Genomic DNA, 14,675 nt, shown 5'->3' on the forward strand with positions numbered 1-14,675 from the left:
CATTTCCATACTCCAATAATGAAGCAACAAAAAGAGAAATTAAGGAATCAATCCCAGTTACAATTGTACCCAAAAAAGGTAAGATACCTAGGAATAAACCAACCAAAGAAGTATAATATCTGTACTCTGAAAAGTATAAAACACTGATGAAGGAAATTGAAGACGACACAGAGAAATGGAAAAAAATTCCATGCTCATGGGTTGGAAAAGCAAATATTGTTAAAATGTCCCAAAGCAATCTACACATTTATTTGTTTAATGTGTATTTATTTATTTTGAGAGAGGAGAAAGGACACAAGCAGGGGGAGGGGCAGAGAAAGAGGGACAGAGAGAATCCCAAGCAGGCTCCATGCTGTCAGTGCAGAACCCAACATGGGCCTCGATCCCATGAACCATGAGATCATGACCTGAGCCAAAATCAAGAGTCAGATATTCAACTAGCTGTGCTACCCAGGTGCCCCAGCAATCTACACACTTAATGCAATCCCTATCAAAATACCGCCAGTATTTTTCACAGAGGTAGTTCTTTTACATAAAGAACTAGTAGAATAAAATAGAAAAGCACTAAATCCCAGTTGTTATATTGGCAATAAGATGGACAGTTCAAAAGAAGATTCGGTTGGAAAACAAACCAATGAAAAACTCTGACATTACTAATGCAACCCAAATATCACTATAGTTTCTAGTTTTTCCTTTTATTTTCAAGTGAAACCATTCAAGTCCCCAACCTGTGTAGTTACAGGAAAACAGTGCCTCCTGAGGATTTCAGGAGTGTGCTGAATTTCCTGGCTACCTCTTTTTGAACTTTCTGTGGCTCCCCAGCACTTTGGACCTGCTCATCCCTGCTTTCCTTCACTGCTCCAAAGCTCTCTGATGGACTTCATCCTCATACTAGGACACAGTCACTTCTTGAATTCCACAAATTAACACCCATTCAAGTGGATGGCCACCCTTAATAAAGATCCATTATCAAAGTTAATCAACAAGGTCCCAGGCACTATGTATTTGAGAGTTGGGGGAAGGAATGCTGCATATTGATGATGTGGTTAACAGGCAGGCCTACAAGGATGCTGACTTTTCTTCCAAGACAACTTGGAGATACTTCTTAGAACTTAAATAAGATAGCCCTGTCCCCCAAAGAAATTGAAGACTTGGAAAATATGCTAAGGGAAGTTTTAAGGAGTAAGAACGAAAGGATTGGGGCACCTGGGTGGCTCAGTCGGTTAAGCGTCTGATTTTGGCTCAGGTCACGGTCTCATGGTTTGTGAGCTGGTGTCCCACATTGAGCTCTCTGCTGTCAGCACAGAGCCTGCTTCAGATACTCTGTTCCCTCTCTCTCTCTGCCCCCCCCCCCCTTAAGATAGACATTTTAAAAAAGAACAAAAGGATTAATTGCCAATGTAAGAGAAAAAATAAGAAATAAGAGCCTAAATCTGGGAAGTCCACCTACATCTAATAAGTATTCTAGACAGAGAAAATGGAGGAGGAGACATTGTCAAAGTAATAAAGGAAAGATATTCCATTGAAAGACATGAAACTCTTAACTACACCCAGCAAAATTAATAGTACATGGCACCACCTCTTGAAATTTTAGGATAATTTTAGAATAATGTTAGACAATGATCCAAAAATTTTCCAGAGAGAAGGAGAAATGCATATACAAGGAGTCACAAATTAAGATGGCATTACACTTCTCAACACCAGAAGCTAGAAAATAAAATTGTGTGGGGAAAATTATTTGGAACTTAGGAATTTAGAGACAGCCAAACAATTGATCAAATATGAAGAAGGACATTAAGCTCCTGCTCTAAATTAACCCTCAAAACACTTTTTCTTAGGAAATTACTGGAGTATGTGTTCCACTATAGCAGGTAAAAACCAAGAAAGACAATGTTATTAATTCTCTATGGTGTTTCAGCTATACAGATATAAAACACATAAATAACTTTAAGAACATAATAAATAGTAAATATCTAAAAAATAATTATGAAGTGATGAGGTTTGAGTATCTATTATTTTGTTTTTAATAAAGTTTATTTAATTGCAAGCATATACAATTTAATTTTTAATAATAGTTGTTTTGGGCAACTGTTTCACAAAATGCTTAAAAATTAAAACTTTGCTCTTATGAGCTGGTATAACCCAGCTCTAGCACACCACTGGATATATTGGAAGATATCTGATTCAGTGTGTAATTTTTTCATATTCAATCAAAACATTGTAAGTATTTGGTTGAAAACAAAGAAATCTCGGGAGATTTCTCCTGTTGATGTGTCTTACAGGATGTTTGTTACATTATTGTGTTTCTCTGTAACTTGGTCTAAAACAAACATTAAGTGGGGTGCCTGGGTGGCTCAGGCGGTTAAGTGTCTGACTCTTGATTTTGGCTCAGGCCATGATCTCATGGTCATGAGATCAAGCCCTGTGTCCAGCTGTGTGCTGAGCGAGAAGCCTGCTTGGGAGTCTCTCTCTCTCCCTCTCTCTCTATCCCTCGCTTACTCATGCTTTCTCTCTCTCAGAATAAATACAGAAACATTAAAAAAAAATACAACAAATATTAAGCAACCTATTAATAAAGCTATAATAATAATGGGCACCTGGATGAGAAACCCAGACTACCCTCCTTTCCTTCTCTACTTTTTTTCCCTTTGCCACCCCTTTCTTTCTTTTTTTTTTTTAATTTTTTTTTCAACGTTTATTTATTTTTGGGACAGAGAGAGACAGAGCATGAACGGGGGAGGGGCAGAGAGAGAGGGAGACACAGAATCTGAATCAGGCTCCAGGCTCCACGCTGTCAGCACAGAGCTTGACATGGGGGGTTGAAACCATGAACCGTGAGCTCATGACCTAAGCCAAAGTTGGATGCTTAACCAACTAAGCCACCCAGATGCCCCTGTCTCTTTCCTTCTTTAATCTTTCTTATTTGCTTATCTTCCCTCTTCTTTCCCCCATTCTACCTCTAATATGTATATGTATATGTATATGTATATGTATATGTATATGTATATGTATATGTATATGTATACATAGGCTTATCCCTAATGCCTTTGGGGTAATTTCTGAGGACACAGGTCCAGATAGATGTTTCTACAATAGGGTCATTTGAAGAGTGAATAGGATTATTTGAGAAAGGGAGCAGGAGTTGGAATTAGAAGAGGTGAGGAAATGAGAAATATCAATATTTTGCATTAGAAATATAGAAATATAGAAAATTCTGTGGGTGAACAGGAGTTCCAGTTTGTTGGCTAATTATAGGATGGTCATTAATTAGCTTAAGGCTCTAGCCCTATTTGTTCAATATGGTAACCACTAGCCATATTTGGCTGTCAAGTGCTTGAAATGTGACAAGTCTGAGTTGAATTGTGGTGGAAATGTAAAACACGTAGCAGACTTCTAACATGCTGAATGAAAAAAAAAAGAAATATCTTAATAGTTTTTATATTGACTATATGTTAATATTTTGATACAATATATCAATTGATTCAATATATATTGAAACTAACTTAACCTGTTTCTTTTTGTCTCTTTAAATGTAGTTACTAGAAGAGCACCTGGGTGGCTTAGTCAGGTAAGCATCAGACTTCAGCTCAGGTCATGATCTCATAGTTTGTAGGTTGGAGCCCCATATCCGGCTCTGGGCTGACAGCATGAAACTTGGAGCCTGCTTTGGATTCTGTGGTCTCCCTCTCTCTCTGCCCCTCCCCTGCACACACTGTGTATCTCTCTCTCAAAAATAAATAAACATTAAGTAAAATAAAATAAAATAAAATAAAATAAAATAAAATAAATATGGTTACTAGGTAACTTAAAGTTACTTGTGTGGCTTTCATCATCTATATTCTATTGGACAGTGCTGCTCTACTCGTTGATCATGAAGTATTTACCAAATCTCTGCAAAGTCTTTCTTTAGGTTTCCATTACATATTTAGGACCATTCAATTTATTTGTTCAAACAAAAATGTTTTCCCTTCCTTATACTTGTCAAGTATAGTAAATGAATGATAAAGTATTAGAATTTCCTAACCATGTGAGAATTTTGTTACCTTTTATTTTTGAGAAATATTAATTCAGAAAAAATACACTATGTCACTATTTTCTCTTAGTGGTATTTCTAACTAAACTAGAGGAACTTTACTCAACACATACTTAGTACTAGACTATGAGCTAGCCTGCGGTGGCTTTAAGCAACCCCAGTCTCTTCCTTCCACCAGTTGGAAGCCTTGAAATACAGGACTTTCCTACCTGCCCAGATCAGGGACCTAGGCCTTACCAAAGGCGAGATGTAAAATAGGCCAGTATACTATCAGATATGGGTCCTCTGCCAAATAGAGATACTCCATTTTGGAGCTCCTTGGATACAAAGATTCAATAAGATTTCTTACCTTTGGGAAGTACCCTCATTATGAGCCTCTGTCCTGCCCATAAGCTATAACACTAAGAACAGGCTGTAGTAAGAAACAGAAGCAAAGGCAGCAATAAAGAGAAGCTGGCAGTAGAAAGAGGAGCACATTAAGAAAGAGGAAGAGTCAAAGAGAAGTTGACTCATTACTAGAGTAGAGAACAGCCTTTGCCCACTTTGGAAGATACAATAAGATGGTCCAACCAGGGCTACTGTGTTAGCCATTTTTTTTTTATAAGTTCTCTGTGAGATCTGGTAGCCTTCCTTACTTCTGGAGTATCTTTAAAATAAACCTCCAACCACCTAAGGTAACAAAGTGTTCTCTGTTCACTGGAACTTATATATGAAGGATATCTTAAGAGGGGAAAATTATGTGAAAGAGAGAGTGTATGTGTTTGTATGTGTGTGTGGAGGTGTTACCATGGCAGATATCTCCGAAGCTCTGAGTAAGAGAAGAGGGGAAAAAAGGGACGGATAAAGGGGAAAGATTTTTGAAGAGAATAAAAAAAAATTATACCCCCAAATTATCAGTGAATATGGTTTTGAGCTTACTGTTACTACTGCTAAGTGTAAATAAGGATTTAAATATTTAGAAATTCCAGATGAAGGCAGAGAGAGTAGTACATAAACTTTTGGTCACCTGGAATAGTGAAAACACTGGGGCCTTTGACTCAGACAGGCTCAGTTTTGAATCTTGACTCCATTTCTTACTGGATGATTACCTTGGGCAAGTTTCTTATTCTCTCTGGACTAGTTTCATCATCTGTCAAATGGGAATTATACGCAAGTTTTGTGGAGTTTCTGGTGAGCATTAGCCAATATCTTGTGTGTAATACTTCCTATAATACTTCCTGTATTTACTTTAGAAAAGTAAATCAAGCTATCATGATGATGATGATGGCGATAATGACAGAATACTGCTTTAAAAAAATATTTATTTATTTTGAGAGAGACAGAGTACAAGCAGAAGAGGGGCAAAGAGACAGGGAGAGAGAAAATCCCAAGCAGATTCCGTGCTATCAGCACAGAGCCTGATGTGGGGCTCAATCTTACCAACTGTGTGACCATGACCTGAGCTGAGATCAAGAATTGGATGCTTAACCGACTGAGCCACCCAGGTGACCCCAGAATACTACTGTTTAACTGGGCTCCACTTGTTTTTGATAAGTAAATTAAAAAATAAGTAAAGAAGGGGCACCAGGTGGCTCAGTCAGTTAAGTGTCTGTCTGACTCTTGATTTCAGCTCAGGTCACGATCTCATGGTTAGTGAGATAGAACCTGATATCAGGCTCTGCACTCACAGCGTGGAGTCTCTGTGGGATTCTCTCTCTTTACCCCTCCCCCCTCTCAAAATAAACACATTTTAAAAAACAAGTAAAAGAAACTCCATTCACTGGCAGGGCAAAGTGTTTAAACATTTTGAGCTCTGAAAAGGAAGAATATGCCTTTGGACAGCAAAAAAATATATAAGTAATTTTTTCCATAAGAGGACCACAATAGAATGTGAGTGTCCTGATTATAGTGGTTTGAGAACTTCTGAAATGAAAGAGATTTTAGAGCTTAGTTTATCCAACAAACTAGGAATTCCCTCCCTGCACTCCTAATGGGTGTGCCTCCAGTTACCTATTTTTATAGACATGTTTGCATATGTTTAGTGTGCAGTAGACGGTTCATTTTCTGTTGTTGTTTTTCTCTATGCTGTTATTTATTGTATGGTTTCCTCCTAAAGTATGTGCAGAAATACATGCATTACATTTTTTTATGAAAAACCCCAATGTTATTATTTTGCTTTTGTTTTTATTTTTTTTTTTTTTAGAGAGAGAGAGCACAAGTGGGGGAGAGGGGCAGAGGGAGAGAGAATCCTAAGCAGGCTCCATGCTCAGAGCAGAGCCTGATGCAGGGCTTGATCCCATGACCATGAGATCATGACCTAAGCCAAAATCAAAAGTAGTTGGATGCTTAACCAACTGAGCCACCCAAGCATCCCCCACCAATATTATTGTTTAAAAAAAAAAATCTCATTTTTAAGATTTTATTTACACTAAATATTTAGGTGACACTGCTGGATATCACCAGTGAAGATAAAAACTTCCAAATGGATTGTCCACAAGAGGAATGGCCAATTAAAAAATGAATGATTGGGGCGCCTGGGTGGCGCAGTCGGTTAAGCGTCCGACTTCAGCCAGGTCACGATCTCATGGTCCGTGAGTTCGAGCCCCGCGTCAGGCTCTGGGCTGATGGCTCAGAGCCTGGAGCCTGTTTCCGATTCTGTGTCTCCCTCTCTCTCTGCCCCTCCCCCATTCATGCTCTGTCTCTCTCTGTCCCAAAAATAAATAAACGTTGAAAAAAAAATTAAAAAAAAATAAAAAAATGAATGATTATAATAGGTTTATGTATATATGAAATTGGGAAGGGAGTACATTCTTAGAACAAGAATTTTTTTGTGAAGTTTATTTATTTATTTTGAGAGAGAGAGAGCGCACATACAAATGGGGGAGGGGCAGAGACAGAGAGAAAGAGAGGGAGAATCCCAAGCAGGCTCTACAATGTCAGTGTGGAGTCCAAAGAGGGGCTTGATCTCAACCACGAGATCATGACCTGAGCCGAAATCAAGAGTCAGATACTTAACCGACTGAGCCACCCAGGTGCCCTGATCTGAACTTTGCAGGAAGGAACCTTCAAAGTGCTCTAAAATGCTTTGGGAAACAATATGGCAGTTCTGAAAAAAATTAATCCAAAAATTGCCATATGATCCAGCAATTCCACTTCTAGGTATAAACCCAATAGAATTGGAAGCAGGGACTTGAACCCCCATGTTCATAGGAATATTATTCACAATAGCCAAAAGGTGAAACAACCCAAATCCATTGATGGATGAGTGGATGAAGAAATATGGTATATACACAAAATAAAATATTACTCAGCTTTAAAGAAGACAATTCTAATATATACCACAACAGGGAAGAACAGAGTCCTGCCTTACCATTCTTTAACAAGAGTTAGGAATAATTTTTTCTTTAACAAAACTTTCGATCTTGAAGTCAGAGTGAGAGCAGTTAGAGAAAGAAAGATACATAAAGGAACCAGAATGACAATGGAGGGTACATCACTGAGCCTTACCACCACTGCTATGTAGTGAGAAGGATTTCTTGAAGAACAGGTTTTGATCATGGAGGCCAGACTAGTCCAATATGAAAGGTGAAATGAGATATGTGTGGACCTCACTGTTTTCAACGAAAGTATTAGAAACATTTTTGGTTTTATTGTTTGTTTTAGTTATTACTAGACCAGAAAGGGTAACTGGGCCCCAAAGAACTCTCATCAAGGGAGGTGAGATTTCAGAGAACAGACTGGAATAATTTCCACCCTGCCACCCCAACCAGAGAATGAAGTCCCAGGAAGCTATAGAGATGTGCCCTCTTAAAAGGTTAGATAAGGAGTCAACAATAAGTTTAATTGGGCAATCACCCTTTAAAGACTGTGACAGTTACACCAGGTAGTCACGCAACTGTGGCCAGATTTGAGGCAGGAGGGCTGAGATGATGAGTGTAGAATGCTTCTAGCATTACCAGTGAGTTTTGAGGTGGCTCAGTTATTAGAAGACAGAGAGAGAGAGAGAGACAGAGAGAGAGAGAAGGAAATTCTGAGACACATTACAACATGGAAGAACCTCGAAAACATTACACACTAAGCCAGTCACAAAAGGGCAAACATTGCATGATTCCACTCATATGAGGTGCCTAAGGTAGTCAAACTCCTGCAGAGAATGTAATAGTGGACCCCACGGGGGGAGAGGAAGGGGAATGTGGAGTTATTGTTTAATGAGTCTAGAGCTTATGGTTGGGAAGATGAGAAGGTCTACAGATAGACAGTGTGATGGTTGCACAACCATATGAATGTACTTGATGGCACCACACTTAAAAATGATTAGGGGTGGGGGCACCTGGGTGGCTCAGTCAGTGAAGCGTCTGACTTTGGCTCAGGTCATGATCTCACGATTTGTGAGTTCGAGCCCTGAGTGGGGCTCTGTGCTGATGGCCTGGAGCCTATTTCAGATTCTGTGTCTCCCTCTCTCTCTCTGCCCCTCCCCTGCTCATGATCTGTCTCTCTGTGTCTCGAAAATAAATCTTAAGAAAAAAATTTTTTAATGGTTAGGAGAGTCAGGGTGACTCAGTCGGTTGGGCATCTGACTCTTGATTTTGGCTCAGGTCGTGATCTCACAGTTCGAGAGTTTGAGCTCTGCATTGCGCTCTGCTCTGACAGTGCAGAACCTGCGTGGGACTCTTTCTCTCCCCCTCTCTCTGTTCCTCTCCCACTTGTGCTTGCTCTCTCTCTCTCCAAATAAAGAAACTTTTAAAATGGTTAAAATAGTAGATGTTATGTATGTGTATTTTACTGCCATTTTTTTAAAAAGTGCTTGAAGATTGTAATAAATTCATGCAACGTGTAATGCCAGTAGCATGCAGTAGGGGGCAAAGGAGCTTAAGCTTCACTGAAAAGCTTGATTCAAGCACTCCTGCAGCCAGTTCTGGTCCAGCCAACAAATCATCCACACCTGCAGCTTTGCTAGAGCCGCTGCAAGCCAGGGGGTAAGAACTATTAGCCTTGTTTGCTCTAACACTCATGAGAAAGAAATAAGGGTGGGATGGGTCTTTTCTAAAGAAGAGATCATTCGAACACATGTACATGGGAAAGTAGCCTTACTCAGATTTTTAGTACTTATTATTTTGCCTATATTCATCTAAAGATTAACAATTAATGAGTGATGTCGGGGCTACTGATCTAAGGACTTGAACTGTCTTGTAGGTGCTTGAGGGTTTGGATTTTCTTTCACTGGTCGCTGATTAAACCTGGTCAGTTCTTCTACTCAGAATGGATGATCCCATCCTTGTGGTGAGGTTTCTCCAGCTTTTATTTTCCTGTAGTACATGTTAATATCATCTGCTTTGGCTATTTAAAGCATATTTGTTGCTTCTTTACTAAAGTTCTGCATTTTTGTTTTATGTCAAAAAGTAGGAGCCCATCTAATAGATTTTGTACAATGTAGATATCTTGTTCAGTTTCCTGCAAAAGTCCACGGTGGCTGAAGATGGCCATGTGGCCACTATAGAGTACAGGATGATTAATAGCACCTAAGCACCTGATTCCTAGAAGAGCTTTACCACAGACCACCTATACTGAGTGATGAATTGAAGTTCTGTGTACGGTCTAAGTTTTATTTCAGTTCTCATGAGTTCATAACTTAGGAATGGATGTAGACAAAGTCTCTTGAGCTTTGTGATACCTAGCAGAGTGACCCCTAGTAGCTGCATGCCACTTCAAAAAAGGCGCACAGGGTGGGAAGGGAGGAAGAAGCCACCATAACAGCTATCCCTGAGAGTGGAATCAAAATGGGTAATCACATCCTAAAAAACTTCATTTCACAGTTTGAAAAGCCTTCAATCTGGGTGCCGGAAGGGACTAAATAGGTCTGGGTTCACATCCATACTCTGTGACTTATTCACTGAGTTACTTTGGGTAAGTTACTTAACCTCTGAGTTTTGGCTTCTCCATTTGTGAAATAGGTATAAAAATGGCCACCATTTGGGGTGCCTGGGTGGCTCAGTCGGGAAAGCGTCCAACTTCGGCTCAGGTCATGATCCTGTGGTCCGTGAGTTTGAGCCCCATGTCGGGCTCCGTGCCGACAGTTCAGAACCTGCAGCCTGCTTCAGATTCTGTGTCTCCCTCTCTCTCTCTCTCTCTCTCTCTCTCTCTCTCTCTCTCTCTGTCTGCCCCTCGCCTGCTCATGTATGCGCACGTGCTGTCTCTCAAAAATAAACAAACATTAAAAAAACCTTTTTTAAAAAGGCCACCATTTTGTTAAGTTATTGAAGGGATTGAACAAGATAGTGTATGGAAAACATTTAGCTCTATGCCAGGCACATAGGTGACACCCAAAAAATGTCATTCTTGCTCTTTCTTATGTTGCAAAGATTGTACAACATGCTATAGGTTTTAACCCTTTCTCTACTTTTTTGCATCACTGGGAAAAGAAAAGTTAGATGGTTAAGTATTCTTTGATAAATCACTAACAGTCATTTCATAGTGTCTTTTGATTTGGATTTTTAAATCATAAGCTATTAAAAGTAATTCTCTTTTTTACCTATTTTCAGCAGAGCAGTAATAGTAGGAGGAGTATGATAAAAATATGCAATACATATTGAATGCATCTTTCATAAAAATTTTATGTTATACTTTTTAAAATGTTGTAATGAAATGCCATAGTGCACATGCATTGACTGAGAGATAGGACCTTTTTATTTTCTTACATTAAGGAAAGTTCAAAAGAGTTAGTTCCTCTCCCTTCTTTAGAATAAATTACAGATGAGGTTGTGGTATTGGGTAGGGAGAAGAGGTGAGTAATGTATAGAGATCATGACACCTCCTTTCAGGGGATTCTAAAAGTAGCAACTAGGTTAGATATTGTCGCATTTTTCAAGGGCTTATAGCCTCCGAACCTAGGGGCTTTAAGAAAGCTGCTAAAAATTTAATTACTCTGTGAGATGATGATGTTAAAAACACTTTTGTCAGTTTAATGACTATAACTGTCAGTGTCCTGCCAAGCCACATTGGATCCTGAGACAAAAGCAAAATTCAGTAATACTGATCCTGTCTTCACGAAAATTTTTGATATTTTGTTCATTGTGAATTTTTATGTTAAAATTAATTTTAAAATATTCCATTAAAACATTGTTTATCTTGATTCTTGAATTTCTTGACACTCCTTAAAATTTGTGTCTGAAATCACCCTACCCTTGGCCTAGATAACTGCTACCATTTGAATAAGCCACACATGGCAACAGTGATTTATATACGTGATCTCTTGTGCCTCTGCACAAAATTTATTTTATAGATGAAAAATTGAACCTTTCAGCAGTTAAATAAATAGTCTAGGTTAACACAGGCAGTAAATGACTAAGATAGGACTTGAACACAAATCTATCAGTCCCCAACACCAAACTCATGATCTGACCATCATGTACTACACCATATCAGGAATTCACAACACAAATTCATTCATTCAACACACATTCTTGAGAACATATTATGTGCCATCATGTGCTAAGAGATACAGAATTGAATTTATTTATTTATTTTAAAAGACTTTCTTTCTCAAAGTAATCTCTACACCCAATGTGGAGCTCGAACTCACAACCCTGAGATCAAGAGTCACACACTTCAACAACTGAGCCGGCTAGGCACCCCTCATTCATAGATACATTTAAAAAGTATTTACTGAGCATGTGCTTTGTGCACTATTCTATTAGGTGGGGATACAGAAGTGAAAAAGCTCATCAGCTCCTTTCTTCTCTCATGGGTGTAAGATGTGGAAGAGACAGTCAATAAACAAGTGCTCTGTTTTGAAGAGAAATAAAATAAGGTGATGTGAACTAATAGCAAGTCTGGCCAGTTTAGATTAGGTAGATGGTCAAGTCAGGACTCTTAGAGGAGATAAACTTTTTTTTTCAAAAATTTTTTTATTGCTGAGAGAGAGACAGAGTGTGAGCAGGGGAGGGGCAGAGGGAGAGGGAGACACAGAATTCGAAGCAGGCTCCAGGATCTGAGCTGTCAGCACGGAGCCTGACGCGGGGCTCAAACCCACAGACCGTGAGATCATGACCTGAGCCAAAGTCGGAGGCTCAACCAACTAAGCCACCCAGGTGCCCTTAGGAGATAAACTTTTTAAGCCAAGATCTAAATGAGAAGAGAGATCCAGCCAAGGAAGGGTTGGGAAAGAGTAACCCAAGGGAGAGGGGGGCGGGAAATCCAGTGCAAAGTCCTAAGGTCAGAGTGAGGATAGTTGTGGCCAGGGAGCAAAAAGGACAGTATGACTGGAGTGTAGAGGGCCAGGAGAAGGGTGGTATGAAGAGAGATCCTAGAAAGAAGCAAGAGCAGCTCATGGAGAGTGTTATAAACCAATTTCAGGTGTTTGGGTTTTATTCTAAATGTAACAGTATGTAGTTAGGACATAGGTTGGCTGCTGTAACAAAATATAGTGGCTTAAACAAGACAGGGCTCAACAGAATGGTTCAGTCCATGTCAGTCCTTATAAGTAATTGATATAAAACCTAAACTCTGTGGCATTTGCAGACTTACTCATTAGGTTCCTTGGACTCTATGATGGGAAAGTTTAAAGAATCAGTATGACTTAGTGAGATATAATTTTATTATGATTAGGTTATTACAAGATATTTTGAAAACAAATTTACCTTGACTCACCCTAGAGAGACAAGGTAGCTGAGGGGCTAAGACACCAGGCACTGGACTCACCATCTATTAACTTTGTGACTCTGAGGCAGTCATATGACCTCTCTAAGCACCACCTTCCATATCTGTGAAAGGTGAACTGCGGTAGCAGTGACGCTGTAAGGCTGTTGTTGTAAGGATCAAGCTATATACAGTTAGTATTACATAGCTCAATGAATGTTAGTGGTTGTTATTAAAAAGACATCAAGTGGCCACTGCCTCATTTGCATGACAGAGTCAGTATGGAGTGGAGATGCTATCTGCCTTGAATAGATATAAATGTATGGATTCATCACCCAGGACAAGTTACTAAGGTCATCCTAAAGGTGGGCAATGGATTAATGTTATGGTACTGGTAACAAATTTATTTTCCCATATTTTTAAAGTCTGGAAAATTATCATGAACATAAAGTTGTATTATAGGGGCTCTTTTTTTTATGTTCGTGGTTTGTTCTTATATTGATCATTGGATGCTATATTAAGTGTCATATAAAAAGGAGTGACCAAGAAAAGGCTACCTGGGATAAATTGGAAGAATATTCTCAGTGGAAAGGTGAAAACCCCAGGCCAGTTCCAGGTTACCATCTTCTCAACCCCATTCCCCACCCAGTGTCTTTTGTGCTTTCTTCCCCTGAGCACACAATGGACAAGGAATATCAAAATCAAAGTTTTCTCTTTACAGTCATGTCACAAGATGGTCAAGCATTTCTGTATCCATTTTTCTATATTCTACAAAATAGTTTTATAAAGTATTTCATTTTTAAGTTATTTTGGGAAATGTCCACATTTTCTAGAACTTCTAAACAACAACGACAAACTTAGGCAGGTTCTAGAGAAAGAAAAATCTAGATGAGCATGAGGTAATATTCCAGGTGTCCTCTTGTATGAGTTCTGCCTGTTTTGTCCCCCCACCATGCCTTCATACATATTATCTCATTTATTTATCTTGAAACTCTGGGAGGGGAGTACTATTTCCTGCATTTTACAGATGAGGAAACTCATGGATGCAGAATTCTGAGGACTTTGAGAGAAGAGTCAGACTTCAAGTTGTTTGGACACAGAACAGAGGCAATTAAAGAACTAAGTTTTTCATAATATTCATTATTCAATATATTTATTAAGTACCCACTCTGCTGGGAACTTTTCTGGGCACTGGGGCTATAGCAGTGAATAAAACAGATAGAACTTCTGTTCCTACATAGCTTACATTCTAGTAAGGGGTAAGAAAAGAGAGTCTATAAAAAAATAATAAATGTGCATGTTAGGTGGTGAGAAGGGCTAGAAAGAAAAATAACTTTTGGGGGCACCTGGGTGGCTCAGTTGGTTAAGCATCTGACTTCAGCTCAAGTCATGATCTTGCAGTTCACGACTTCGAGCCCCACATCAGGCTCTGCTGATAGCTCTGAGCTTGGAGCCTGCTTTGAATTGTGTGTCTCCCTCTCTCTCTCTCTGCCCCTCCCCTGCTCATGCTCTGTCTCTCTCTGTCTCTCAAAAATAATTAACATAAAAATGTTTTTTAAAAAAGAAAAGAAACATAACTTTAAGATAAGGAGAATAGAGAGTGGGGAGTGATATTTTGTAGAGGGTGGTCAAAAAAGTCTCTCTGATGTGGTGATCTTCATGCAGAGATGTGAAGGGAGTGAGGGAGCATGCCACTTGTCATCTAGGGAAAGTGTATTTTGGAAAAAGAACAGCAAATCCAAGTTCAAAAATCTGATGTGGGAGCATGCTTGGAAAGTGTAAGGAATGACCAGACTAGAGTTGGAGAAATGGATTGAAGATGTCAGCTGTTGCAAGGACTCAGGATTTTCCTCCAGTTGAAATAAGAAAATAGTGGAGGGTTTGTACTAGAAGAGGGTCAGATTCTGATGTACATTTTAAAGATTCCTCTGTTTGTTGGGTGGAAATGACTGAAGAGGCACAAGGTTGATAGGAAAGACCCCCTGGGTCTCTATCAAAAAGTGGTTAGATTCTAATATTAAATTTGTAA

At 39.2% G+C, this 14,675-nt stretch overlaps 1 protein-coding gene across 8 annotated transcripts in view; it reads left to right on the top strand.

Moving 5' to 3' along the window:
- Positions 1-8,752: 8,752 nt before the first annotated feature.
- TLR10 (toll like receptor 10) overlaps positions 8,753-14,675 on the top strand; it is a 10,555-nt gene continuing 4,632 nt past the window's right edge. For 4 of the 8 annotated variants that reach the window (XM_040485781.1, XM_040485775.1, XM_040485791.1 and 1 more), the window contains exons 1-2: positions 8,818-8,988; positions 9,206-9,292. Coding sequence is in view for 2 of the 8 variants with exons in the window: in XM_040485825.1 (XP_040341759.1) it covers positions 8,837-8,988; positions 9,206-9,292 (239 nt within the window). In the remaining 6 variants the exon portion in view is untranslated. Of the gene's footprint in view, positions 8,989-9,205; positions 9,293-14,675 lie in introns of all 8 variants that reach the window. The other 4 variants (XM_040485825.1, XM_040485832.1, XM_040485800.1 and 1 more) reach the window with 4 other exon arrangements.

This window comes from Herpailurus yagouaroundi, unplaced genomic scaffold (assembly GCF_014898765.1).
Source record: "Herpailurus yagouaroundi ecotype Mexico unplaced genomic scaffold, PumYag 28, whole genome shotgun sequence".
NCBI classification, from domain to species: Eukaryota; Metazoa; Chordata; class Mammalia; order Carnivora; family Felidae; genus Herpailurus; species Herpailurus yagouaroundi.